Below are 25677 nucleotides of genomic sequence, written 5' to 3'. Positions count from 1 at the left end.
GTCATGATTGGGATTTATAGACCTCCTTCTGCTGAATCTGTCACCGTTGAAAAATTGGCAGATCGCTCAATATAGTAATTCAGAGATATTAGTTGACCTTGACCTTGGAATAAGTTACCACTGCCCCATAGCCTGAATTAAGGATACGCGACGAAAGAAGGTTGAAGTTGCTGTCAAGAGAAACTTTAGAAATTGTACTGTCTTCTTACATCTTTTTCATAGTGACATTTCAAATACATTCGAAATCCTGGACATTGATCTAGCACCGGATCATTTTATAAATACCTTCAACTCAGTGGTTAACAAACATGCTCCGTTTAAAAAAAAGACCAAAAGATAGGTCTAATCCTTGGTTCACCTCTGAACTATCATCCTTGTTCAAATTAAAGAATAAGGCTTGGGTCCGAGCTAGAAAGTCTGGAGACCCTTCCCATTGGCTTGCTTTTAGACATTTAAGAAATAAATTTACATTGTCAGTGAGGAAAGCTAAATCTGAATATTATTTAAATACCATCTTTTGCTGTTATTCAAGTCCAGCGAAATTCTGGAAGGTAGTGAATTCAACTAAGAATAAAAATGCAATTTCCCTGCCCATACATTTAAACTCTGGTCAGTGTGTAATTTCTGATCACAAGTAAATATGCAGTTTTTAACAAACATCTTGCTGCAGCTGGTCACCTATTTGAAAATGGGAGCATGGGATACTATAGTGTATAGTACAAGATATGGTAAGTCCTGTCCCTCAGTTTGCAATCCATATTCTCACTCCTTGTGTAGTTACTGGAGCACTTTTTGCCATTGACTCCAAGAAAGCAAATGGAGAAGACAGTCTGGAACCTTTCTTTTTCCAGCTTGACGATTTCTGTATAAATAACACATTTTAAATGTATCCATTTCATCAGGTAAAATTCCCATAGTGTTGAAAGTTGCTCACGTTAAAGCATAAAGGAGGAGACAATAGTGATCTTAATAACTATCGTCCCATCTCTAAATTGTCCTGTCTGTCTAAAATACTTGAATCAATAGTAAACAATCAACTCAAGACTTTTCTAGCCAGGTATTCGGTGTTGAGCCCTAACCAACCTGGTTTTAGGGCTAACCACAGCACCATCTCTGCAACATCTTTAATTTTAAATTATATCGCGACAGTGGTGGATAAAAAGAAGAATTGTGCTTCTGTTCATCGACATATCAAAAGCATTTGATACAGTTGATCATTCCCTGCTCTTACACAGACTGCTAAGTATTGGCTGTGACCCAAATGCTTACAGATCGTTCCAAAAACAACCTCTGATAGACAGTAGTGCATGAAAACGGGTAATGTTCAATCTGCATTTTTTCAATATCAAAAGGTGCTTCGCAAGGCTCAATTTTAGGACCGGTCCGTGATCCAATTTATATCAATGATAATGTCCGGTCTTTGAATACCTGTAGTGTCCATCTGTACGCAGATGACACTATCTTATATTGTTGTGCTTACTCCATACAATTGGCTATTGACAATCTGCAATTTTCTTTTAATGTTCTTCAAGAGGCAATTATCAATCTCAAATGTATGTTAAATGCTGAAAAAACAAAATATATGCTATTCACAAGAGCATAGGAAATCGATTAAAGCAAAGTTCATATAAGTACTTTACTCTGTACAGCTACTGAAAGAGTCCCACACTATAAATATTTAGGCATCTGGATTGATGATAAACTCACTTTTAAAGCTCATGTTGACAAACTGGTTTAAAAGTTGTAGCCGAAAATTGGTTTCTTTGTCGAAATAGAACCTGTGTTTCCATGTTTAGTTGAAAAATAAATGTTGAGAATGTATTACTTTCAAGATTCAAGATTTTTTTTATTCGTCACTTACATATACATACTTTCATACATATATGCAGTGAAATGTAATGATCTGTGCTGTCTTGGATTATGGTGATGTAATATATGCTTCCACCCTTAAGCCCTTGGACACTATATATCACTCTCCTCTAAAATGATTTACTGGTATGCCTACAGAACCCATCATTGTACCCAGTTGGCTGGCCCTCTCTCTTTGCAAGGTGAGACACACACACACACACACACACACACACACACACACACACACACACACACACACACACACACACACACACACACACACACACACACACACACACACACACACACACACACACACACACAGCTCCGAAGAATATTAACAGTTTACATTACTTCACTATTACACTTCAATGTAGGAGCTTATCAAACTGCTCTAGGGACTGGTTTATATTAGATGTTCCGAGGGTCAACTCTGAACTCGGAAAGACTGTTTTCAAATTTTGTGCTCCAGACTCATGGAATAAACTACAATGCACTTTACAAATTGATTCCTTGACACCATTGGGACAATTGAAAAATATGCATACATATCTCATTGACTTATAATGTAATAGTTTTAATGAGGAATTGTTTTAACCCATGTTGATGTTTGTGTTCTTATTGTCCCTTCTTATTGTTGAAGGGTGCTGAGAAGCTGCCTCCCCATTCAAGGTAGGCCCATTAGTTCCATTGAATGGAAATCTACAATACCATACAAAGTCATCGTAGATGATTCTATGCGTCCAACCAAGTGGGAACAGTTTTTCCTGCTTCATAACAACAATAACAATGTGCCCAATTCCAAAGCAAAGCCCAGAGAAATGGCTTATCGAAATGTATGACAAATTAGAACGCCAAATACCAGTCCATCCATGCCTTATAGCCAAACATCAGTGGCCAACCTCGGCAATACTCTCGTTTGGGCACGCCTTCATGCTATTAAAGGTTAGATCTGTGTCCTGCAAAGCACTAGAGTCTCATGCACTAAGTCCCTATTACCATGTCAGCAGAGGTGCCAGCGTTTGTTTCCACACTGTCCCACCCAATATCCCGTATGAATGAAAAGGCTTGAGGTAACATGCAGGCGCGCACCAACCCACCCATACACCTTTTACAGTATCTCCTCTATCAGAGCAATGGGTTGATATGAATAAACACACACACACACACACACACACACACACACATACACACACACACACACACTTAAGTGACACTAAATCCTGTATGTTCAATGAACAGGGGCGTTGGGGAGTATTTAACTGCGTGGCAACCACTATTCTGAAGGTAGCACAGCTTAGACCACAGCCTAGGTGAAATCCAGAACAACCATTTGGACTTCAGATTGAATAAAAAAAAATGTGTGCATGTGTATGTGCAGGCGCATTTCACACTGTCGGTATGTCTTAGTAACTTGATGCTGACAGTGGACAGGCCCTTAAGTGACGAAAATTGCACAAGGCAAAAATGCAATGATGCTCATTGTATGTGTTAGGTCACAGCTGGGCCAGCGCTCTCATGAAAAAGAGTTGAAGTGACACGGTCGCAATGGGTGACAGACACCTCCGCTGACAGTGTAATTGTGCTTATTACTCTAGGCGCCTCACCTTTTGGACAGTACAGGGGTGGTTACACAGTCTAAGTGTCCCATGTCCCTAAACTGACTTCTTTCAATAGCTTATGACATTTCGGTGTGTGAAGCCGTCAGACCAATTGCGGATATTGTGGCAGCATAATTGGCCCTAAAAAGCTACAGTGTTGGGAGTTCTGTTTGGCCTTGGTTGTTAACCAAGGATTCATGTTACGCAGTCTTTTGAAAACTCTGAATGATGAATCTTTCAAGCTCTTAACAGTATGGTATAGGGTTGAGGGTCTTCACGTGCCCTGCGGTCTTACATAAATAAGTCAGAGTCGGATGGTAAATTTGGGAATCCACCAGATACTGTCAGCAGTTGGAGGGGAGGTTCCATTCCAGCCGAAAAGCTGTCATGAGGTGTTCGTTTTCACAGTTGGATTGGGGTCAATCCCAGTTCAAAAGAGTCCAATTCAGGTGTAGAATGGTCCATTGTAAAGTGAGAGGGTGAAACAAATAGAGGTTGAACTAACAAGTTTTTCCATGGGACAAAAGCACTGACCTATAAAAGAGAGAAATTCAGGATAGAAAATCAATTCTTATTCTTAGTTGAAGTTGTAACTGGTTGTTCTTGATCACTGCCAAATTTAAGTGTCACATAACTGGACTCTGGGAGCTTGCTCAATTTAAAGCCAGGATCTCACGATTCGATTCAATCCGAAATTGATGAGATGGCTCAAGATAAGATGCTACTTCGCTATATTGATATTTTCTACATAAAGAGAATTGCAACCAACTTTTGATCTGATGTGCTTTAGATACATATATCACTGAAAGAAATCTGTCTAGTCGGAAAATAAATATTTCAATTCATTTTTGACTACGGTAATTAATTTAAAACTGGAAATCTGTATCGGTATTACAATTTTCAACTCAATTCAGAAATTGAAATCATATAATAGAATTGCATAGGAGTGTTGATTTTTTTTTAACTCTAGTTATAGCTCTAGTTATATGACTTTGATGAGATGTGCATACATCATATCCATACTCACATTCTTGGCTTCCAGCAGTTCCTTACAGCGCTCGTTGCGGTTGGCATGAGGTGCAACTTCTGGGTTGACACAGGTATGTTCTCTGCTGGAGAGGATGGTCATGGGTACACTGGAATAAAGCGTGCGCTTCAGCTCGTGGGTGATCTGCGCAATCTGCTTATGCGTGCGTGTGCCAAAAAAGATCTTGGGGACCTTCTTTTTGCCGTCTCTGTCTTTGCCCTTTGCACTGGCCTTGGCCAAGGCACATGGACACAAGATGCAAGAACCAGGGCTCTGTGAGTAAAAGACAAACACAGGTAGCTTAGAAATGACATAGTTGAGATTCATTCAACCTTCCATATATGATGACAAAATGAAAAAAGAAATGGCAAATTATTGTTTTTCCATTCAATAAAATCTATGTTTAGTCTCTGAAAGTATTAGGCTTCCAAAATACATCGTCATCTCTATGATTTTCTAGCTGAATGGGCCTTTTGACAGACTGTCTTGTTTACTCCATTGAACAACATACAGGAGAGCTTAACAAATTTGTATCTCTACACAGAACGTCCGGTCAGATGACCTTTTCTGGGCCCCGAAAGATGATAGGCCACGATTGTTGGGGCTGAAAAAATCGAGATGCTCCATAATTGGCTGTCCAATGACATGTGGGGAATTCTTTCTCCACAGCTCGAAGGTGAAGTGTAGTCGACAACGCTTATGAAACTGATTCCACTCGTTTGATGATTCCTTTTTAAGTTGCCTGCTTTCTGACAACAGGCCACTTGTCCGTCAGTGACACTCAGGAATCAGCCAAAGTGGATTGCAAATCATAGTACTGTGCAACACAGCGGCGAGTCACAATGATGGCTCGAATGCATTTCTAACAATGTTTTAATTGACGGGGGGGGGTTAGTTAACTTGGGAAATGCTATTTTTGCACCTGACACAAAACTACTCCAAGGCTTTACTACAGAGCTACAATCCAAAGTGCTTTGCACTGTACTCTCTTTTATTAAGACAAATATGAAGGCATGTGATTGGCAAAGGACAAAAAAGCAGGAAAATATACAGGGGGAGGTGAGGGGGGGGTCAATGGCTCTGGCTCTGAGAGAGTGACTGCGAAAGTCTTCCTGTTACAGAAGAGTATTAACACACACAAAATTAAATTTTTTACCAAATCCCATAGCAACGGAAAGCAACAGTGAGACATGCTTTTTTGTTTTGTTCAATTTGGAAACAGAGGGAAATAATTATTATTAATCTAAATAAAGCTTTTATTTGTTTTGCTTGGAGAAACGGGGAACGGCGGGTGCAGAGCAGAGATTGCTCCCTCTCCATTAGACATTTCTAGTGCTATAATTACATATAGTAATCAATGTCAAAATATTGAAAGTTAAAGTGACACTACCTGCGTCTAAAGCACCAATGGGTTGGTAAACACAGCGTAAATAGTCGGCGCTTCAAACCCCACTTACTGGTAGTTCCCCATTTTAGAGTGAAATCCAGTGTTTCCCACAAAATTAGATGGTGGTCTCTTTTTTTTTTTTTTAAGATTGGGGCTATTTAATCGATTTATGAACTAAACCCATTTGTCCTTAATTACTTTTCATATACTTTTCACATGTTACATGTAAACAAATAACTGACAGTTTATATAAACACTGGACCATAATGGGACATTGACAAGTGCCACTGCTGTGTGTGTGTATATATATACTACTCACAAAAAGTTAGGGATATTTGGCTTTAGGGTGAAATTTATGGAAAATGTAAAAAGTTCACGCTACAGTGATACAGTATATCATGAAAGTAGGGCATTTAAGTAGAAGCATGCAATGGTGATTTCCTCATCTCAAACAATTTATTGAAACAAAAGCCAACAACAGTGGTGGGTATACCACACCAAAAAATGTCAATGTCTCAATAACTTGTCATGTGCCCTTGAGCATCAATTAGAGCGTGACAACGATGTCTCATGCTGTTCACAAGTCAACTTATTGTCTGCTGAGGCATGGCACCCCACTCTTCTTGAAGGGAGGCCCTCAGGTCATTGAGGTTCTGGAGTACAGAGTTACGAGCCTCTACACGACGACTCAGCTGATCCCATAGGTTTTCTATGGGATTCAGGTCTGTAGAAAGTGCAGGCCACTCCATTTGAGGTACCCCAGTCTCCAGCAGCCGTTCCCGATGAGCTGGAGCATTGTCGTCCATGAAGATGAAATGAGACCTGTGTTGTTCATGCAGGGGCACAATGACTGGATGAATGATGTCATTCAGGTAGTATGGGCTTGTCACTGTACCATTCACAAAGTGTAGTGCAGTTCTGTATTGACTAGACACACCTGCCCACACTGTAACACCACCACAACCAAAGGCTCGTCTGGTGACAACAGTGGCTGATGCATAGCGCTCTCCTTGACATGTCCGACATCGTTGGCGGCCATCATTTCTGCTCAACCTGAATCGACTTTCATCAGAGATCAGCACTGAGGCCCACTGGTCCCTCGTCCAGCGTAAATGCTCCCTGGCCCATGCAAGACGATGATGCCTGTGCCTGGTGGTGTGGCCAGGTACCCTTGCAGGTCATCTAGCACACGGACCACGCTGATGTAAACGGTTTGGAATGGTCTGACGTGACACTTGGTGCCTCTCACCTCCCTTAAATGTGCCTGGAGTTGAGTAGCATTCATCATCCGGTTCCGCAGGGCACTGTTCACAATGAAGCGGTCATCAGTGTGGGATGTGGCCAAAGGACATCCACTTCTATCCCTGTCTGTGACTCTTCCAGTCTCTCTGTATCTCTGTTGGAACCTGCTGATGACACTCTGTGACACTCTAAGCTCAGTGGCCACTTCCCTCTGAGAACATCCTGTTTGAAGCCTCACAACGGCGAGGTACTGTTGATCAGTTGTTAGGTGTCGTCTTGGTCTGTCAAAATGTGGACAGCATGATGAAGAGGACTGTTTAAATACCAATTCTAATTGAACCAGGAAATGTATTGGTCGATTCATGGATCAAACACCTGTTGTGAATTTTGCCGTTCAGCTCCTTGTTACAGAACATTCAATTGTGCAAAAAGTACTGAAACATTGGACAGTTGGACATGTGCATTCAAAAGTTTAGAGAAGGTCACCTTTAAAGGTTATAGTGCATTTTATCTTCATCCTGAAATTTCACCCGAAAGCCGAATATCCCTAACTTTTTGTGAGTAGTGTATATTTTTTATATATATATACACACACACACACACACAAAAAAAATCTATATGTGGTGGTCAATGCTGACATTGTGCTGGACCATCACAAAAAAATAAATGTATGGGATACAGTGGAAATCCCAATGACTAAAGTTATTTTTTCCAGCGAGTTCTCCCCTGTTGTACTCATTAAAACAGCCAAGATGGCGGCAGTCGCATTCCTCCCGCTCACCACTGTCCTTTTAAAATCGGCAGGTTGAGCTTGAGCTGGTCGAAAACAAACATCCTCGCACTTCAGCCTAGAGATGCCCTCAAATCGGCTCCATTTCACTTGGGCAACTCATACCCCCTCACATTTTCAGGTCGGGAAAAAAAATAAAATAAATCACAGCCCTGAATATGATTCCAAAAGCTGTGGGAGAGTTTGGTTGCATCTTGTATCTTAGTTGTTTCTATGTTGTATTGGAATTTGTTATGTCATATTCTGGAGCAAAATTCTCTCTTTCAGTCATTGTTCCATAGTTCAGCTCACTTATTCTTATTCGTTGCCATGACATTTTGTGCATTGGATGAGGGCTGCATATTCTCCAAAATATCAGAAACTCAAAGGACTCAAAGTCTATACCAACAGGAAAACAAACCAAAATCTGGCACGGTTCATGAATATATTGTAGCAGACAATGTCTGACAGGTCAGAGTTACTAGCCTCTATTTCTACCACTGAAATAAACAGAAACCTCTATAATATGATCCCACATAAAAATGGCCCCTCAAGTGTACCTACTATGCTCATTTTCACAAGTTAATATGGTCTCAGACATTCCCAAAACATGTTTTTAAAGTTTATTGATAAATTCCACTGAAATTATGCAGTCGAGCCATTCTTACATGCGTCCAATCCACCCTGTCTGAAAATGGGCTGTTTCAGTGCGAGGAGAAACCCTCCTGAGGCCCCTAGATCTGTGAGCCAATGGGGTTTGAGCACATGTTCAGTGTTCTGTGAGCCAATGACGTTTGAGCATGGCTTCGAGGTTCCATTGTATTTAATCAGTAACTTTCACTGATTTCACCTTATCATTCCAATCAAAATCTGTTTCTAAACAAATATGAGGCAAGAAATAAGCAATCAAGCTGCTGAATCTTCACTCAGTAGATCTATATGGCCTAATTTAAAAGTTAATTCCGGCTTGCACAGCGATCTCCGGAGAAGTGTGTAGCCTGGAGTCCCACGGGATACAGCCGGGCTTGGGGCTTTTTTGTTTCATTCAATTAAAGAAATATCGGAAAGCGGAGCGGATTGCACGCCGGAGCATACAATAATAACCTATCATGGACACACACACACACACACACACACTTTTTAAAATACTTACATTTCCCATATCTGCAGTTTTGTCACAGACAGTTGGTATTAATTCCTTTCTTTTAAAAGGTTTGTGGTGGTCTATGCAGCCAACAGAGCACTACCCATGCTTAACTCTTAGCTTTGATGCTAGCGTGTCCAGTCACACTCCAGGCATGGCTGGATTTATTCAGATGCAGGGCGGTTCTAATTCTAATGTGTCTCAATGCTACGTCGTACTGAGACACAAAGCTGAACGGCTCATTTTAGGACATGTTTTCTGAAACAGACAGCTCACAATAAACTGTGATGACAACAATGACTGTGTTAACTTTTTATACAGTTTTGCATAATAAGTCCCCTTCTCAACCATCAAAACCCGACGGAGGCCACCTTCTTACGATAGATGAAGCGCTCCAGTTACCCGCCTGCTCGCCCTTTCCAAAGCATGTTTACCCATCAAATATTACAATGTGTGATGGAAGGGATGCCACAAAGAGCTCTTAGAGAGCCGCCACTCAGAGTTAAAAGGGATAAGGAGCTCTGAGCTGATGTGAAAAACAAACAGAGGTGCTGCAGGGGCCCCAACACCAGTTCAGGTTACCTTTCTCCTCTGGAACAGTTACGGTCCGCAACCTGGGCCCAGGTCCTGATCACCTTACCTGCTGCTGCCACATTAAATAGAGCCATCCAAATATCCTGCTCGAAGATGGCCAATAATTACTTATTCATTGGCAGGTGGGGGGAGGAGGGGAAGGCCAGGGGAGAGTGGTGGGCCCTGCTGATGAATAGAGGCCCTTGTCAGGAGGCAGCAGCAGGAAACAGCTGACACAAGGGTATCCTTTTACGTGCCAGCCTTCTGAGATGCCAGAACAACATGGTTTCAAGCTTGGCTCCGTAGCCGAGAGCGGACATCGCCCCCGCCCCCCCCACCGCCAGAAAGGAATGTAGATAACTGGCGTATGAAGGCAGAAAGGACACCATCTCTGTGAGGAAGCACACATTGTCTCATTTAGTACCGGACAAGCCCTCTGCTGTTGGCTCCTGGGTGACACCACCGGTGAGAATGCTCCACTTTGTCTGTCTTACAACATGTGGTCTGTGAGAACTGTTGCATCTTACTGATTCGTTGTTTTTCCGGAATCCACCTGGCTTGCTGGTGTAAAGTGTGTGCCAGGCTATTGTTGTACAGTGGATGACTATAAATATGACTTTTCCTGAAGGTAAACAAAGAAATGATGGGAGGACGAGAGGCTTAAGGTTAGTGTTGTCACTGAATACCACAGAGTATTCACAGGTAATGATACCCAGGGTTCTCAGATGCTGTTATACTGCCAACACCTGAGAGATGGAAATCTCACACCCCGGGAGGCCGGTGAGGGGGCGCAGGCTGTGGGCCGGCTCTATCACTGGCGCCTCTTGCTGGACGCCAATTTGCTCCTCATTCCACAGCTTTCCAAGGTCTGGAATGCACTCCAATGAGGGTGGGCTCCTTTACCTAATTCCTCCTAAGACGTGACACCAAACACCCTTTCAACCCCCCTCCCTCCCTGCGTGGGTACATGGTGTGAGCAGGGGCCTGGCGAATATCTGCCCTCCGAAGCACCTGTTTATCCCTGGGGCGCAGTAACCAGCGGGTGAACCCCATTCAATATTTATCCCCATGGCTTTCACAGATCAGCAGCCCAAGCGAGGCAAACCCTCTTAATTAAAACTGGAGCTTGCTTCAAAGGGCCCCATTCAAGCCGTCAGTCAGCACTCGGGGGACAAAGGAGCCAGGTTCAGGTAGCCATGGGGGAAACTGGAGAGGGACGTGCTTTTTCTACTCTTTCGCTCGCCCTCCTCTTTTTCCACCTTCTACCATCCGCATCGCCAACTCCGAGCCCCACACCTGTGGCAGTATTAAGATGCGGTTTTGGGAGTTTACAGGTTATGGAGGGAGCAGTGTGAGAGTGTTCTTTGACTCTGAGCTTGTACAGGGATTCTGAGTAAGCCGTCCATCTGTGGAGCTCAGTAGTGAACACCGTAACATGGATTATTCGCCAGCCCAGCAGTTTGATACCTTTCACATCATGTTGTTATCTGATGCAACTTGGTTCCTTTGCAGCACAGCACCAGGTTTTCTAAACCTTTTCCCATGTTAAATACCCGAGAGTTGGTATCACTACTCCGATTCTGGGGGCAATAACAAATTTAGGGAAACAGTGTTGGCATTAAATTAACATGACAATATCTGACAGGCAGTTTAACCACCATCACTGACTTTGTAAATGTCAAGGTCAGCCTGTTCATGAGTACACAAAATTCCTGATAGTCATTTTAAACAACAGGTCATCCTTGCAACCTCTGCTCCCAATCCAGGAACTAGTGGCCGACAGACACAGACAAGAACGAAAGACAGACAGACCAAATGATTCCGACATAGTACATTAATATATATCGTCTTATTAGATTATTAATTGCCCGCTCAAGTAGCACAGAGCTCACATACCTCTTGACACACCATCTGCTTGTAATTAGCCATTAGCCTGGCTGACAGACCCAGATGGTTGTGCCGTCATTCTGATCATTCTAATTGGTAGATGGAACTCTAGGGTCAGCCGCTGAACTACCAACCTTTGGCACCAAGAATTATTCCTTTTATGTAATGAATGTTATGTAAACCTTTCAGATGTGCCCATCTTCAAATACTGTACCAAAATAGACATGATAAATGAAAAAGACACTCGGTTTATATTTAAGTCAAAGTTATCGGCCATTGGCATATACACCCCTCACACACTCACACACACATTTTCCCTTTAAAACCACAAGTCTATTGAGTGGAGTCTACTGCCACATGGTGGTGATGGCGCAACATGACAACAGTGGTAGTTAATTTTTTATGTGCTGTATACACCGATCAGCCACAAAATTAAAACCACTGACAAGTGAAGAGAATCACATCACTCATCTTGTTCCAATGGCATCTGTCAAGGAGTGGGATATATAAGGCAGCAAGCGGACAGTCAGTTCTTGAAGTTGATGGGTTGGAAGCAGGAAAAATGGGCAAGCGTATGGTTTGTCTGAGCAACTTTGACAAGAGTCAAATTGTGATGTCAAGATGACTGGGTCAAAGCATCCCCAAAACGGCAGGTCTTGTGGGGTGTTCCCAGTATGCAGTGGTTAGTACCTACCAAAAGTGGTCCAAGGAAGGACAAGACGTGAACCCGTGTCACGGTCATGGGCGCCCATGGGCTCATTGATGCGTGTGGGGAGCGAATTCTAGCCTGTCTGGTCTGATCCCACAGAAGAGATACTGTAGCACAAATAACTTAAAGAGTTAATGCTGGCTATGATAGAAAGGTGTCAGAACACAGCGCATTGCAACTTGCTGCGAATGGGGCTGCATAGCTGCAGAGTGCCCATGCTCACCCATGTCTACCACCGAAAGCGCCTACAACGGGCATGTGGGCGTCAGAACTGGACCATGGAAAAATAGAAGATGGTGGCCTGGTCTTATCTCACGTTTTTTATCATGTAGATCACCGGGGTTAGGGTCCATTCCGATGGAGCATCTGTAGGATGTGCTGGAACAACAAGCCCGATCCATGGCCCCGACCTTGCAACTTACAGGACTTAAAGGACCTGCTGCTTATGTCTTGGTGCCATATACCACAGGACACCTTCAGAGGTCTTGTCAAGTCGATGCCTTGCAGGTCAGAACTGTTTTGGGTGCACAAGGGGGAGTAACACACTATTAGTGGTTATTCGTGGTGGGTTTTAATGTTGTGGCTGATCGGTGTACAGTACAAATATTTTATTATATTTTTTACTATAAATTTTACAATTAGAAAATAGACAAGATCATAGCTTTTCATTCAGAAACATGGTGCGCAAGTTTATTCATCTACTGTGGAATTCACAACTCACGCAGCGGTTTGTCGGTATCTCTGCAGACCCCGCCTTGTCCTGGCTACTCAGTGCCATGGTCCACCTCTGGTTGCCTGGCACCAGCTTCTCCTCCTCTGGCTCGTCATCTATGAAAACAACTCCCCGGTCGACGCACCTCCTCTTACGGCTCTATGGTACAACAGCATGACAATAACAAAAGGGAGATTCCAACACAGGATTGATCCCTTACTCTGTACAGTATATGTACCTCAAGTTCAATGGAGTTTTTTTTTTTTTTTAACAAACTCAATGAAAAGTGCCTATAGTTACCTTCTCATCAACAGCAGGAGTGCGTAGGCGTTTCCTGTCTGGTTGAAAGTCAGTGTCTTTATCTGGGTCAGAGTGGAGAGAACTCTGCATTTTTTCAGATAGACGAGAGGCCAAGGACGGCTTCTTGGTGTTAAGCTCCTCTGGTCGAGACGCTAGAACACAGAAAGGTGTGAAGCTGAGCACTTTTGACGCTCCATAAAGAAATATTTTGGTAAAGGGGCTCGCTGCTGCCACGACCACGGACAAGGGCAGGCTGCAGCGGAACAATCGTTCTGCAGAGAAGGCGATCGACTGCAACCGTGCTTCCTTCCCTCCGAGACCTTGAGGCGAGCAGGGAAGACTGCGGCCGACCCATTCCATCCCAGACATCACCTTTTTGAGACTGCCATCTGGCAAGAGGTTGTGTCCAAAACCTTTCTACCACAACTGTCATCACGCTATATACTATAAATGTGCAGGTTCTGGTTCAGAATGTCCATTTGAGGGGTGTCCAGTGTGCGGTGTAGTGGTTACAGATTATAAACTAGGCGTGTGTGTGTGTGTTTATGTACCTTCTTACCTGGTAGATGTCTGTGGATCTGTTCGATTGATATTTTATCTCTTTGGTCACCATTACTTTGCCAGATTCATTATAAAATACGAAAGAACATTAATCCACAGAAAATCGTGCCCATGTTGAGTCGAGTTCACCTGACTGTGCCAATGAGTGATGCATTCAAGATCCAAGAAGGCGTCGGAAAAATAAAAGCCCTGATATGGTAATTACTCACAGAAATTGCACAACGTTTTTCGTATTTCATGGAAACGTAACTTATTCAAAATGTAATCCAAATGTTCTACTGATCTAATATTTAAAATTAAACAATTGGGAATTTTGAAATTCATGCCATTAGAAAAATGTGTTTTACAAAATCTCGACAAGCACGAATAGCTGGCAGAATCAAATACACGACCCAACCCATGTGCGACCCGACCAAGTCACAATGCCCTGGGCGGCGACCGGCCCACAGCGAGGGAAGAACACAGTGAATCACCGTTACAGCGCCGTAGAGATGTCCTATCAGTCTGGATAACCAACGCTGAGACGTCATACTGTATATCAGCCTCTGAGAGTGTAGTTGTATTACCACAAGCGTCACAGTGAGTTAAACCAATGTAAAACACTGGTTTACAGCCACACACAGACAGCCGATTTTTGTAACTTGTGCTACATTTCACAGAACCCAGAAAACTGTAATAAGTACCTAAACGACTGAACTGGACACCCATATTGCTGCCTGCAGCTATATTTAATATTACAATTTATAGTATATACACTTCTCACAAAGAGTTAGGGATATTCGGCTTTCGGGTGAAATTTCCGGATGAACCTAAAATGCACAATAACCTTTACAGGTGAATTTAATTTGACCTTCTATAAACTTTTGAATGCACATGTCCAGCTGTTCAATGTTTCAGTACTTTTTGCACAACTTGCTGTTCTCTGTGTTCTCAGTCGAATCGACCAATACATTTCCTGGTTCAATTAGAATTGGTATTTAAACAGTCCTCTTCATCATGCTGTCCACATTTTGACATCATGAGACCAAGACGACACCAAACAATTGATCAACAGTACCTCGCCATTGCGAGGCTTCAAACAGGCTGTTCTCAGAGGGAAGTGGCCACTGAGCTTAGAGTGTCACAGAGTGTCATCAGCAGGTTGCAACAGAGATACAGGAAGAGTCACAGAAAGTCATAGAAGTGGATGACCTTTGGCCACATCCCACACTGATGACCGCTTTATCGTGAACAGTGCCCTGCAGAACCGGATGATGAATGCCACTCAACTCCAGGCACATTTAAGGGAGGTGAGAGGCACCCAAGTGTCACATAAGACAATTGGAAACGTTTACATCAGCATGGTCTGCGTGTTGGACGACCTGTAAGGGTACCTGACCACACCACCAGGCACAGGCATCATCGTCTTGCATGGGCCAGGGAGCATTTACGCTGGACGAGGGACCAGTGGGCCTCAGTGCTGTTCTCTGATGAAAGTCGATTCACGTTGAGCAGAAATGATGGCCGCCAACGATGTTGGAGACGTCAAGGAGAGCGCTATGCATCAGCCACTGTTGTCACCAGATGAGCCTTTGGTGGTGGTGGTGTTACAGTGTGGGCAGGTGCGTCTAATAATACAGAACTGCCCTACACTTCGTGAATGGTACAGTGACGAGCCCATACTACCTGAATAACATAATTCATCCAGTCATTGTGCCCCTGCATGAACAACACAGGCCTCATTTTATCTTCATGGACGACAATGCTCCAGCTCATCGAGGTTGCATCATTAGGGAACGGCTGCTGGAGACTGGGGTATCTCAAATGGAGTGGCCTGCACTTTCTCCAGACCTGAATCCCATAGAAAACCTATGGGATCAGCTGAGTCGCCGTGTAGAGGCTCGTAACTCTGTGCCCCAGAACTTTAATGACCTGAGGGCCGCCCTTCAAGAAGAGTGGGGTGCCATGCCTCAGCAGACAATAAGTCGACTTGTGAACAGCATGAGACGTTGTTGTCAAGCTGTAATTGATGCTCAAGGGCACATGACAAGTTATTGAGACATTGACATTTTTTGTTGTGGTATACCCTGTTGTTGGCTTTTGTTTCAATAAATTGTTTGAGAAATGCCCTACTTTCATGATATATATCATGAAATATCATATCAGCGTGAACTTTTTACATTTTCCATAAATTTCACCCGAAAGCCAAATATCCCTAACTTTTTGTGAGTAGTGTATATTTATATACCGTAACAATTTATCCTGTAACATACTACCACATTTTTATATTTTTAAATCTTAAATGTCTGACTATTTCGGTTTTTTATTTTTGTTTTGTATATTTGTATATATTTGCCATTTTAATGGTAATTACATTTTTTATCCTATTTTATTATTTTTATTCAGCTTTATTTTGGACCCAACCTCCCCAAAAGAAATTCCTTGTATATTAGGGCTGAACAAATAATCAAATTCAAACCGACATCGCAATTTAAAAGAACACAATTTCAAATCGCAAAGCGCCATCCCGGGAGGGAGGGGGAGGCGTGGAGAGGGAGCGATAGGGGCACGTTTTGCGCACCTGTCTCCCTCTCTGACCATGCGCGTTCCAGCGATGCGCATGCCAGCGATGGGGTGCCCATTGATCGGCCTGCCAGAACAGTGTGTTTTTATTTTACGTCTCCTAATGGAATGAAACCATGCGTAATGGGGACACTTTCTCCGTGCGCCGCCACCCCACAGCGATTGTTTTAACCCTCCGTGCTGCCCCCGGTGAGAGCGGGTGCTCAGTCCCGGGCCACGATGCACTGCGCGCGTACTGTGCTGCTTGTAGAGTTCCGGATACCTGTAGAGTCCGGTTTGTTTTTGATTTACCTTTTTTTTTAGTTGAATGAGCATAAAGTTGACCCTGAGCACACAGTGCTGCGTGTATGTAGACGTATGTGCGCAACATATTTATAAAAAAAGAATACATTTCTGCTGAAACACATTTATATTTTTTCAAATGTTAATTTTCAGATTCGAAGAATTACAAGGTTAGATGTTAAATCAATGATTCAATATTCTACTGTTAGATAAGGTTTTTCAAGTGTGTAATGGTGACGCTTTCCCCGATTACATTACATTGCATTTAGCAGACGCTTTTATCCAAAAATTATTCAAACACCGATGGACGCAGCCATCAGGAGCAATTAGGGGTTAAGTGTCTTGCTCAAGGACACTACAGCGTGCTAGCAGGAGGAGCCTGGGATCGAACCAGCAACCTTTAGATTACTAGACGACCAGCTCTACCTCCTGAGCTACCGTCCCCCTCCCGATTACCCTCTCCTGTGCGACATACACAGAAAATAATGTTAACGAGTCTCCGAGTCGTGCACTGTTCCTCCATGCCATTCCTCCTCCATCACAGGCGTGCACCTGTGATGCCCAGCAGGCTGTATGCATTGCAGACAGACCGAGCTGCGAAACCTCTACAGCCCAACTCTATTAGCACACACCATGCATGCCACCCCCACCTGCGGCACTCCTCCACTAAGTCAGCGTACTTGGCACGCTTCCTCTCATTGGCCTCTTCCATCCGCTCCTGCCAGGAGGTTCCAGGGTGGTTTCCACGATGCGCTCTGGGAATTGGAGCTGCTTCTCCAGGTCGGCCTTAATCTGCCAGTCCAGTGCGGTTCCAGAGTCCCACTGCCCCCTTTGGCTGGGGCTTGGGCTTCTCCCCTGCTCGGACGACGGCAATCGCCTGCCTTGCTGGTCGAAGACGCTTGCTCTGGGTGATGCCGTTGGAGATAACGTCTGCTATCGCCTTCAGCACTTGGTCGTGGCGCCAGGTGTAGCGTCCTTCTCCCAGGGGTCTTGGGCAACAGCTGAGGATGTGCTCGAGCAGTCCTCTTCTGAGACACAAAGGACATGATGGTGTGTCAACCTTGACCCAACAGATGAGGATGGACTGGGTAGGATGTCATAGACAGATGCAATCAAGAACTTCACGTTAAGGCTCAGCTTGCCAAAGCTCGGACCAGGAGATCTTGCGGCCCATAGCTTTTTCCCATTTCGTCCATGCGCCTTGCTGTCACATCTCCATCTGGCTAGCATGCAGTTCCTCCACACAGCATCTGTCTTTGCCCAGGGCTTTGTCGTAGCACACCGTTGGAACACTACCAAGCCCTGCTCATCCAGATGCCACTGGGCCGACCAGCACGCTGTGACGCAAGCGTGACTCAGCCTGCTCGACTGCCTCCCCGTCCTGACTACAATGCCAGCCTGGGAGACTTTTGGGTCACTGGATTCCCTGAATTGCAGCACCTCTCTTGCACCAGTAACCATAAACTCCTCATTCAGGCTCCTAATGGGGAGCTACAGTTTGTTCTTCTGCCCGTACAGAACGGTGCTACTCAGGCTTTGTGGCAGGCCCAGCCATCTGCAGAGGTAAGCTGATCCTCCTCTCAAAGCCCTTTACAGTCTATATCGGGAACTCGTAGACTAGTAGGGCTACAGAATCCTGGGGAGAACAGTGCTGATAAATCCAGGCCTTGAATTTACCAGGCAGTCCCGATTTGTCCACTGCTGTCAGCCACGCCTCCAGCTCCCGATATGTGGCCTTGATGGATGCAGCGTCATTTAGGGAGCAATCGAAGGTGTTGCCAAGGCTTTTGGTGGGTTTCTCGGTGACAGATGGAATCTGTCGACGAGAAACCATAAGCATTGGTGATCCATAAGCATTGGTGAGGTCAATGCCACAGCACTGCTAGGTCTCCTTTGCCTTCTTTTGCCTCTCTGATCAACGCGTGACCACTGCAGTAAGCTTGAGGTATCATGGAACCTTCGGGATTCCACCCTTCTGTACAGAACTTTCAATGTATTCACTCTTCAACCGACGGGATATGATGGCAAAGAATATCTTCCCCTCAACGCTGAGCAGCGAGATGGTCCTCAACTGCTCAATATTCTTAGCATTCTCCTCCTTGGGAATCCAGACACATTCTGCAAATCTCAATTGTTGGGCTACCTTTCCGACTTCCAGTTAACCCCCAGGATCTTCCACAGCCAGTGAAGGAGTCTGGGACACCTCTTGTCGACTTTGTGGGGCACACCGCTGGGTCCAGGGGCTGAATTGGCTCTGGCTGCCTTGACGACCTCCTGAACCTTCTTCCAACTGGGCTCCTTGCTGTTTGAAGTCCGTGGTGGGTCCCGGTGGGTCAATCAAAGGTCTGTAGGACCCGAGGTCTTCGTCCCTCGCAGAATCGCTGTGGGTGTTGCGGAGATAGTGGTCAATCTCCTCTTTGGAACAAGCAAGGGGGCTGCTTCGTTTCTGGAGCCATTGGCGGTCCTTACCGGCCGGAGGCCACTTGAGCCGACGATGGTCGGTTACTCTGCCTGGGGCTACTGGTAAGTGGAGGTTCCGGCCACTGTGGGGTGACTCCAGGACTGGCTCCTCCAGCGCCTCACCAGGGATGATCCCTGCACACTGTACCACTTGCTCCTTATCCAAGTATTTCATCTTGGCCTGGTGGATCTTCAGGCGACGCGGCTTATTTATAATTCCTCATTGAAATGTTAACCCTGTGCATATTGTAAGCTTCTATTTGTTTTATCATGTTACTATAATGCACAATGACTTAAAAAACAACAACCGTACAACATTTCCTATGCACCAAGCACAACCCCAAAGCATAATGGATCCACCCCCATGCTTGACCTTCGGCAAGGTTTCTTCTCTACAAAAATACCTTCTAAAAGTCAATTTTTGATTTAGTCTGTTTTTGTTGGGTCAGAGTGGCTGCATACCTGCTGCTTGTTGGGTGGTCTAACGAGCAACAAGTTAAAACCCCTTCCTCACACACACTCAGGATAGGAGCCTGTGTCATGGCATGTGTCTTTCTGCTCCTAGGGTAATTCCACCAGGCCCACTCACTACAATTAACTGGTGTTTACTACACCCTGCCTTCTGTGTCTCTGTGCCAGAGAGCCCGAAACGCCACTTGGATGGCGCGTGGTAGGACAAACTGCCACACTGGTGCCTCAACAGGGACTCTCCAGCATGGGGAAGGGACACAGAAGGGCTGCCCGAAGACGCCCTGGAGCCATCAGCGGTTCAACGTGGTCCGAGCACCAACCCTCTCCCGACTGGCAGCAGCAGTACCTAGGGTGTCTCAAAGTCTGTATTTCAGGTGTTTTATTTTCTTTTCTGTTCTTTGCTTGGCAGTGGTTGTGGGGGTGTAGGCCAGGTATTCTCCCTGGGCTCAGTTTAGTGTCAGGGGTATGTGGTGTGGTTTGAGCAGCCACACATGACCTGGATCTAGGTGATTGGGTCAGAGTGTTTGCATACCTGTTGCTCATTGTTTGGTCTAACACACACACACACACACACACACACACACACACACACACACACACACACACACACACACACACACACACACACACACACACACACACACACACACACACACACACACACACACACGATAGGAGCCTGTGTCATGACGTGTCTATCTGCTCCTGGGCTAATTCCAGCTGGCCCACTGGCTGCAATAAACGGATATTTACAACCCCCCATCTTCTGTCCCTGAGCTGGAGGGCCCTGAAACGCCACTCAGGTGGCGCGTGGTCGGAGAAACTGCCACAGTGATCTATTGGATTCAGATCCGGTGACTGGGAAGGACACTGAAGAACACTGTTGTCATTGACATTGTCATGTTCATGAAACCAGTCTGAGAAGACTTTTGCGTTGTGACATGGTGCGTTATCATGCTGGAAGTAGCCATTAGAAAATGGGTAAATTGTGGCCATGAAGGGATGCACATGCTCAGCAACAATACTGTGGCATTAAATCAACAAGTAGGCTGTGGCATTAAATCGATGATTACCGTATTTTCCGGACTATAAGCCCCTACTTTTTTCCTAGGTTTTGAACCATGCGGCTCATACAAAGGTGTGGCTATTCTGTGAATTTTTCTTCCACCGCTAGGATTCAAGATTCAAGATTTTTATTTGTGACATACATATACATACTTCCATACATATATGCAGTGAAATGTAATGCAACGCACCCGGTGATAGCACACAATAAGTCCTAGGAAAAAGTACAAAAATAAAATAAAATAAAAAGTAGAAAATTCCTTTCTAATAGACCGACTAACTGACTCCTAAAACGTAATACAGTAAGTGGAATACTTATAGAATAAGATAAAAAATATAAAGAATAAAATACAATAAAAAATAAATTGAAATAAAATGGAATAGGTTGAAGGAATATGCCTATGTATATACAGATATGTGCATTTAAAGTGGCATGTGAATTAAAGTGGCATGTGAATGTGAATAGTGTGAGGTAGTGTTTGGGATAATACAGCACAGTATACAACAGTACGGCGCAGCAATACGGCATCACGAACAACCCTGAACAGTGATACAGTATGCGGTACAGTATGCTACATACAGTACAGTAGGTAGTGGAGCCTAGTGCATGGCTCAGTTAGGACCCCTGGTGAGGTCAGCGTTGCCAGTTCTGATGGCTTGAGGGAAGAAACTCCGTCTCAGTCTCTCTGTTCTCGCTGCGTGACTGCGGAGGCGCTTGCCTGACCGCAGCAGCTGAAACAGTCCGTTGTTGGGGTGATGAGGATCCTTCATGATCCTACGGGCTCTGCTACTACACCTCCTGGTGTATAACTCCTGCAAGGGGGGGAGGGTAGTTCCAGTTGTACGTTCAGCTGAACGCAACACCCTCTGCAGGGCCCGCCTGTCCTGGGCAGTACAGTTCCCAAACCAGGCAGTGATGTTGCCTGTCAGGATGCTCTCCACTGCTCCAGAGTAGAAGGACTTGAGGATCCTCACCGAGACCCGGAATTTCCTCAGCTGCCTGAGGTGGTAGAGACGCTGCCTCGCCTTTCTCACCAGAGTGTCTGTGTGAACAGTCCATGTTAAGTCCTCTGTGATGTGGACTCCCAGATATCTGAAGCTGCTCACCCTATCGACAGAAGTCCCATTAATCCACAAGGGCGCGTGCGTCCTCGATTGTGATCCACGCCTAAAGTCCACAATCAGCTCCTTGGTTTTGCTGACGTTCAGGTGGAGGCTGTTGTCCTGGCACCAGAGTGACAGGTCAGCCACCTCCTCGCGGTAGGCCTTCTCATCGCAGTCGGTGATCAGGCCCACGACCACGGTGTCGTCAGCAAACTTGATGATGGTGTTGGAGCTGGACCTGGCCACACAGTCATGTGTGTACAGGGAGTACAGTAGGGGGCTGAGGACGCAGCCCTGGGGGGATCCTGTATTCAGGGTGAGGGAGCTTGACATGTACTTCCCCACCTTGACCACCTGGGGGCGGCCTGTGAGGAAGTCCAGGATCCAGGTGCACAGCGGAGCATTCAATCCTAGCTCCAACAACTTGACAGCCAGTCTGGTGGGGACTATGGTGTTGAAAGCTGAACTATAATCAATGAACAGCATTCTCACATAGGCCCCCTTCTGGCCATCCAGGTGCGTGAGCGTGGTGTGCAGTACCTGGGAGACCGCGTCATCCGTGGATCTGTTCTGCCGGTACGCGAACTGCAACGGGTCCAAGGTGCGGGGGAGGGAGGCGCAGATGTAATCCTTAATCAGCCTCTCGAAACACTTCATGACCACCGAGGTGAGGGCCACCGGACGGTAGTCATTCAGGCAGGTTGGAGAGGCGATCTTCGGGACAGGAACGACGGTGGACCTCTTGAAACAGGATGGGACCACTGATTCAGCCAGGGAGATGTTGAATATTGTAGTGAACACCGGAGCTAGCTGGTTAGCACAGGTCTTCAGTACTCGTCCAGATATGCCATCGGTGTAACTCCAATTAGCCGGCGAGCTAGCGGTGCTGCTGCCAGACTCGAACCGCGCATAAAAGGAGTTCAGTTGGCTGGCCAGGGAGGCGTCCGCACTCGTGGCTGGGGAGGAGCTGCTCTTGTAGTTTGTTATTGTTCGCAGCCCCTCCCACAAGCGTCTTGTGTCCCCCCGCTCCATCTGCAGCTCCACGGTGTCTCTGTACGTCCGTTTAGCGTCCCTCACCGCCCTCCGCAGATTGTACGACGCCGCTTTGTGGTTGTCCATGTTGCCAGATACAAGTCCGTCGTTGTAAGCGGCCGTGCGCGCATTCAGAGCGCAGCGGATGGATTTATCAACCCATGGCTTCTGGTTTGGAAATATCCGAACTTTCACCGTGGGAACGATTTCATCCGCGAGCGTAGCCACAAAACTCACTACAACCTCCGTAAACTCGCTGACGTCACTTGAACTCGCTTGGAACATGTCCCAGTCTACGTCAGTCAGAGCGTCCTGAAGCGCAGCCTCTGATTGGTCCGTCCACCGCTTCACTTCCCTCGTCATCACCAGATCCCGCGCGATCAGAGGCCTGTAAACAGGAAGCAGCGAGATCGCGGCGTGATCTGATTTCCCGAAAGCAGGAAGCGACACGGGCTTGTATCCGTTCTTGTAAGGAGTGTAACAATGGTCCAGAGTTCTGTCTCCCCTGGTGGCACACGTGATGTGTTGGTGGAAATTCGGCAGAACTTTTTTCAGGTTGGCCCTGTTAAAGTCCCCAGTCACCACCACAGCCTTGGCGATAGTGGCGCCGCCCCTAGCGGTCGCCTGCGCCGGCGCTCCGGTTACTTTCTTACTCTTTAGTATTTTTTTCCTTTTTTTATCACAATGTTCGCCAGAAAAACATCAACAATTAACTCATACGGCCGCGATGCACTCATGGATATAAAAATTTCCCTAAACGAACAACTTTGGGACTTTTTATCCGTGGGAGCAGAGTGGCCGGCGGAAATCCTACGCGGGAACACTCGCAACAACAACAAAAATGGAGTCGCTGTTCCACGAGCCGGCCCACGGAGGAAGCACCGAGGTAAACGAGGCGGCATTCGGGTCAGAATGAGGACGCAACCTTACCGTCCACCTCTGCCAAGCATCCTTCTTGCTAACGTCCAGTCCCTGGAGAACAAGATGGATGAACTTCGAGCGAGGATTCAATTCCAGCGTGACACGAGGAACTGTTGCGTCCTCTGCCTGACGGAAACATGGCTGACCCCACTGGTGCCGGATGAAGCCATACGTCCAGCCGAGGCCTTCTCCGTGTTCCGCGGCGACAGAACGGGAGAGTCGGGGAAATCCAAAGGTTGAGGCGTCTGCCTAATGGTAAACAACCGCTGGTGTAACGCCAACAACACCAAATTCCTCTCCCACTCCTGCTCGCCGAACCTGGAACAGGTGACCATACTATGCCGTCCATTTTATCTCCCCCGGGAATTCAGCACGGTCATCATTACAGCCGTTTATATCCCACCGCAAGCGGACACCGACGCAGCTCTGTTGGTTCTGTACGATGTGTTGTGTGGATTTCAGAACAGACATCCCGACGCGGCTGTGGTGGTGACTGGGGACTTTAACAGGGCCAACCTGAAAAAAGTTGGAAAAAAGTAGGGGCGCTCTAACCGGAATTAGAATCAAAAATAAGATAGACGAAAAATCAATGCAAAGAAGAATACGCTACTTTTTCTTTAGCAGATAGAAAGCGGACGATAAATTACCAACTGGTAATTATTTTCAAATCCTCGCCCCTTCATCATGGAACCCACACGAAGAAGTTCGTATGATGCAAGTTTTAAGTTGAAGGCCATCGACATCAGTGTGAATCGGGCATTTAAAGCTGCACTCCGGGTTGAGTGGGAGGCTTGGATGACAAGTGGTGAGAAGTCATTCACAAAAACTGGCCGCATGCGAAAAGCATCTTTTTCTGATGTCTGTCAGTGGACCCTAACAGCGTGGAGTGCTGTGAAAAAATCCACCATCACCAACGGGTTCCGAAAGGCTGGACTGCTACACGAAGAGAGCGGCGCACCTTCAGAGTCAACTTCACCGGAGGATGACAGTGACACGGAGAGCGAGACTGATGGAGATAGATGTGACGAAGCGCTTCTGAGGCTGTTCAACTCCGACACCGAAGAAGACGACTTCATGGGTTTCAGCGAAGATGATTAAAGTGACTTGTGGTTTCAAACACAGGAGAAATGAAGGTAAATAAATGCCGTTTTTTTTCTCTTGGTTCTGTTCCGTTTTAATCAGCAAAGTTGCTGCCGTGTTAAAGGCACTGTTCGGAAAGAATCTGTTCAGGTACATACATGTACATTTACAGTTCAAAATCGTTCTGTACATGCAGTAAATATCAAATTTTTCAACATAGATATCTGCGGCTTATAGCCCGGTGCGGCTTGTATATCTCTTTTTTTTTTAGAGCGGATGCGGCTTATATACAGGTGCGCTCTATAGTCCGGAAAATACGGTAATTGGTATTAACAAGCCCAAAGTGTGCCAAGAAAAGATTCCCCACAACATTACACCACCGCCACCAGTCTAGACTGTTGACACAAGGCTGGTTGGGTTCATTCATGCTGTTGGTGACAAATTCTGAGCCTACCATCTGCGTGCCTCATCAGAAATCAAGATTGATCAGACCAGGCTACGTTTTTTCCAGTCTTCTACTGTCCAGTTTTGGTGAGCCTGACACCAACGATCATGCCATGGTCAAAAACACTGAGAGCACATTTTTCCGCACTCTGATGGTTTATGTGAACATTTACTGAAGCTGCTGACCCGTATCTACATGGTTTCATGCACTCCACTGCTGCCACACGAGTGGCTGATTAGATAATTGCATGAATATGTAGGTGTAGTTAGGGGTTCAGTTTTTTGCTCAAGGACACGTCAATGTGCTACCAGGAGGAGCTGGGGATCAAGCTAGAAATCCCCCTGTTACCAGACGACCCGCTCTACCTCTTGAGCCACGTGTCACGGGCTTAATTAAAAAAGCAACGCACGCACGCGCACACGCACACGCACACACACACACACACACACACACACACTGCTCAAAGGGAATAAAATAGAAAATAAGTCACTG

The 25677-nt window shown here is 45.7% G+C and overlaps 1 protein-coding gene across 1 annotated transcript in view; it reads right to left on the bottom strand.

The window, feature by feature from the left end:
• brip1 (BRCA1 interacting helicase 1) overlaps positions 1-25677 on the bottom strand; it is a gene marked incomplete at its 3' end in the record, with an annotated part of 53477 nt that overhangs the window by 23805 nt on the left and 3995 nt on the right. Inside the window, exons 5-13 of the mRNA XM_080006771.1 lie at positions 18811-19257; positions 18565-18705; positions 18285-18423; positions 17557-17635; positions 17288-17511; positions 17034-17069; positions 13203-13354; positions 12912-13061; positions 4480-4752 (exon numbers count right to left, since the gene is read on the bottom strand). Of these exons, the coding sequence (XP_079862897.1) occupies positions 4480-4752; positions 12912-13061; positions 13203-13354; positions 17034-17069; positions 17288-17511; positions 17557-17635; positions 18285-18423; positions 18565-18705; positions 18811-19257 (1641 nt within the window). The remainder of the gene's footprint in view (positions 1-4479; positions 4753-12911; positions 13062-13202; positions 13355-17033; positions 17070-17287; positions 17512-17556; positions 17636-18284; positions 18424-18564; positions 18706-18810; positions 19258-25677) is intronic.

The sequence above is a fragment of the Zeus faber genome (assembly GCF_960531495.2).
Source record: "Zeus faber genome assembly, chromosome: 9".
In the NCBI taxonomy this organism is placed as follows: Eukaryota; Metazoa; Chordata; class Actinopteri; order Zeiformes; family Zeidae; genus Zeus; species Zeus faber.
Note: the sequence above shows the minus strand (reverse complement) of the source record. Positions and strands in the feature narration are given on the sequence as shown.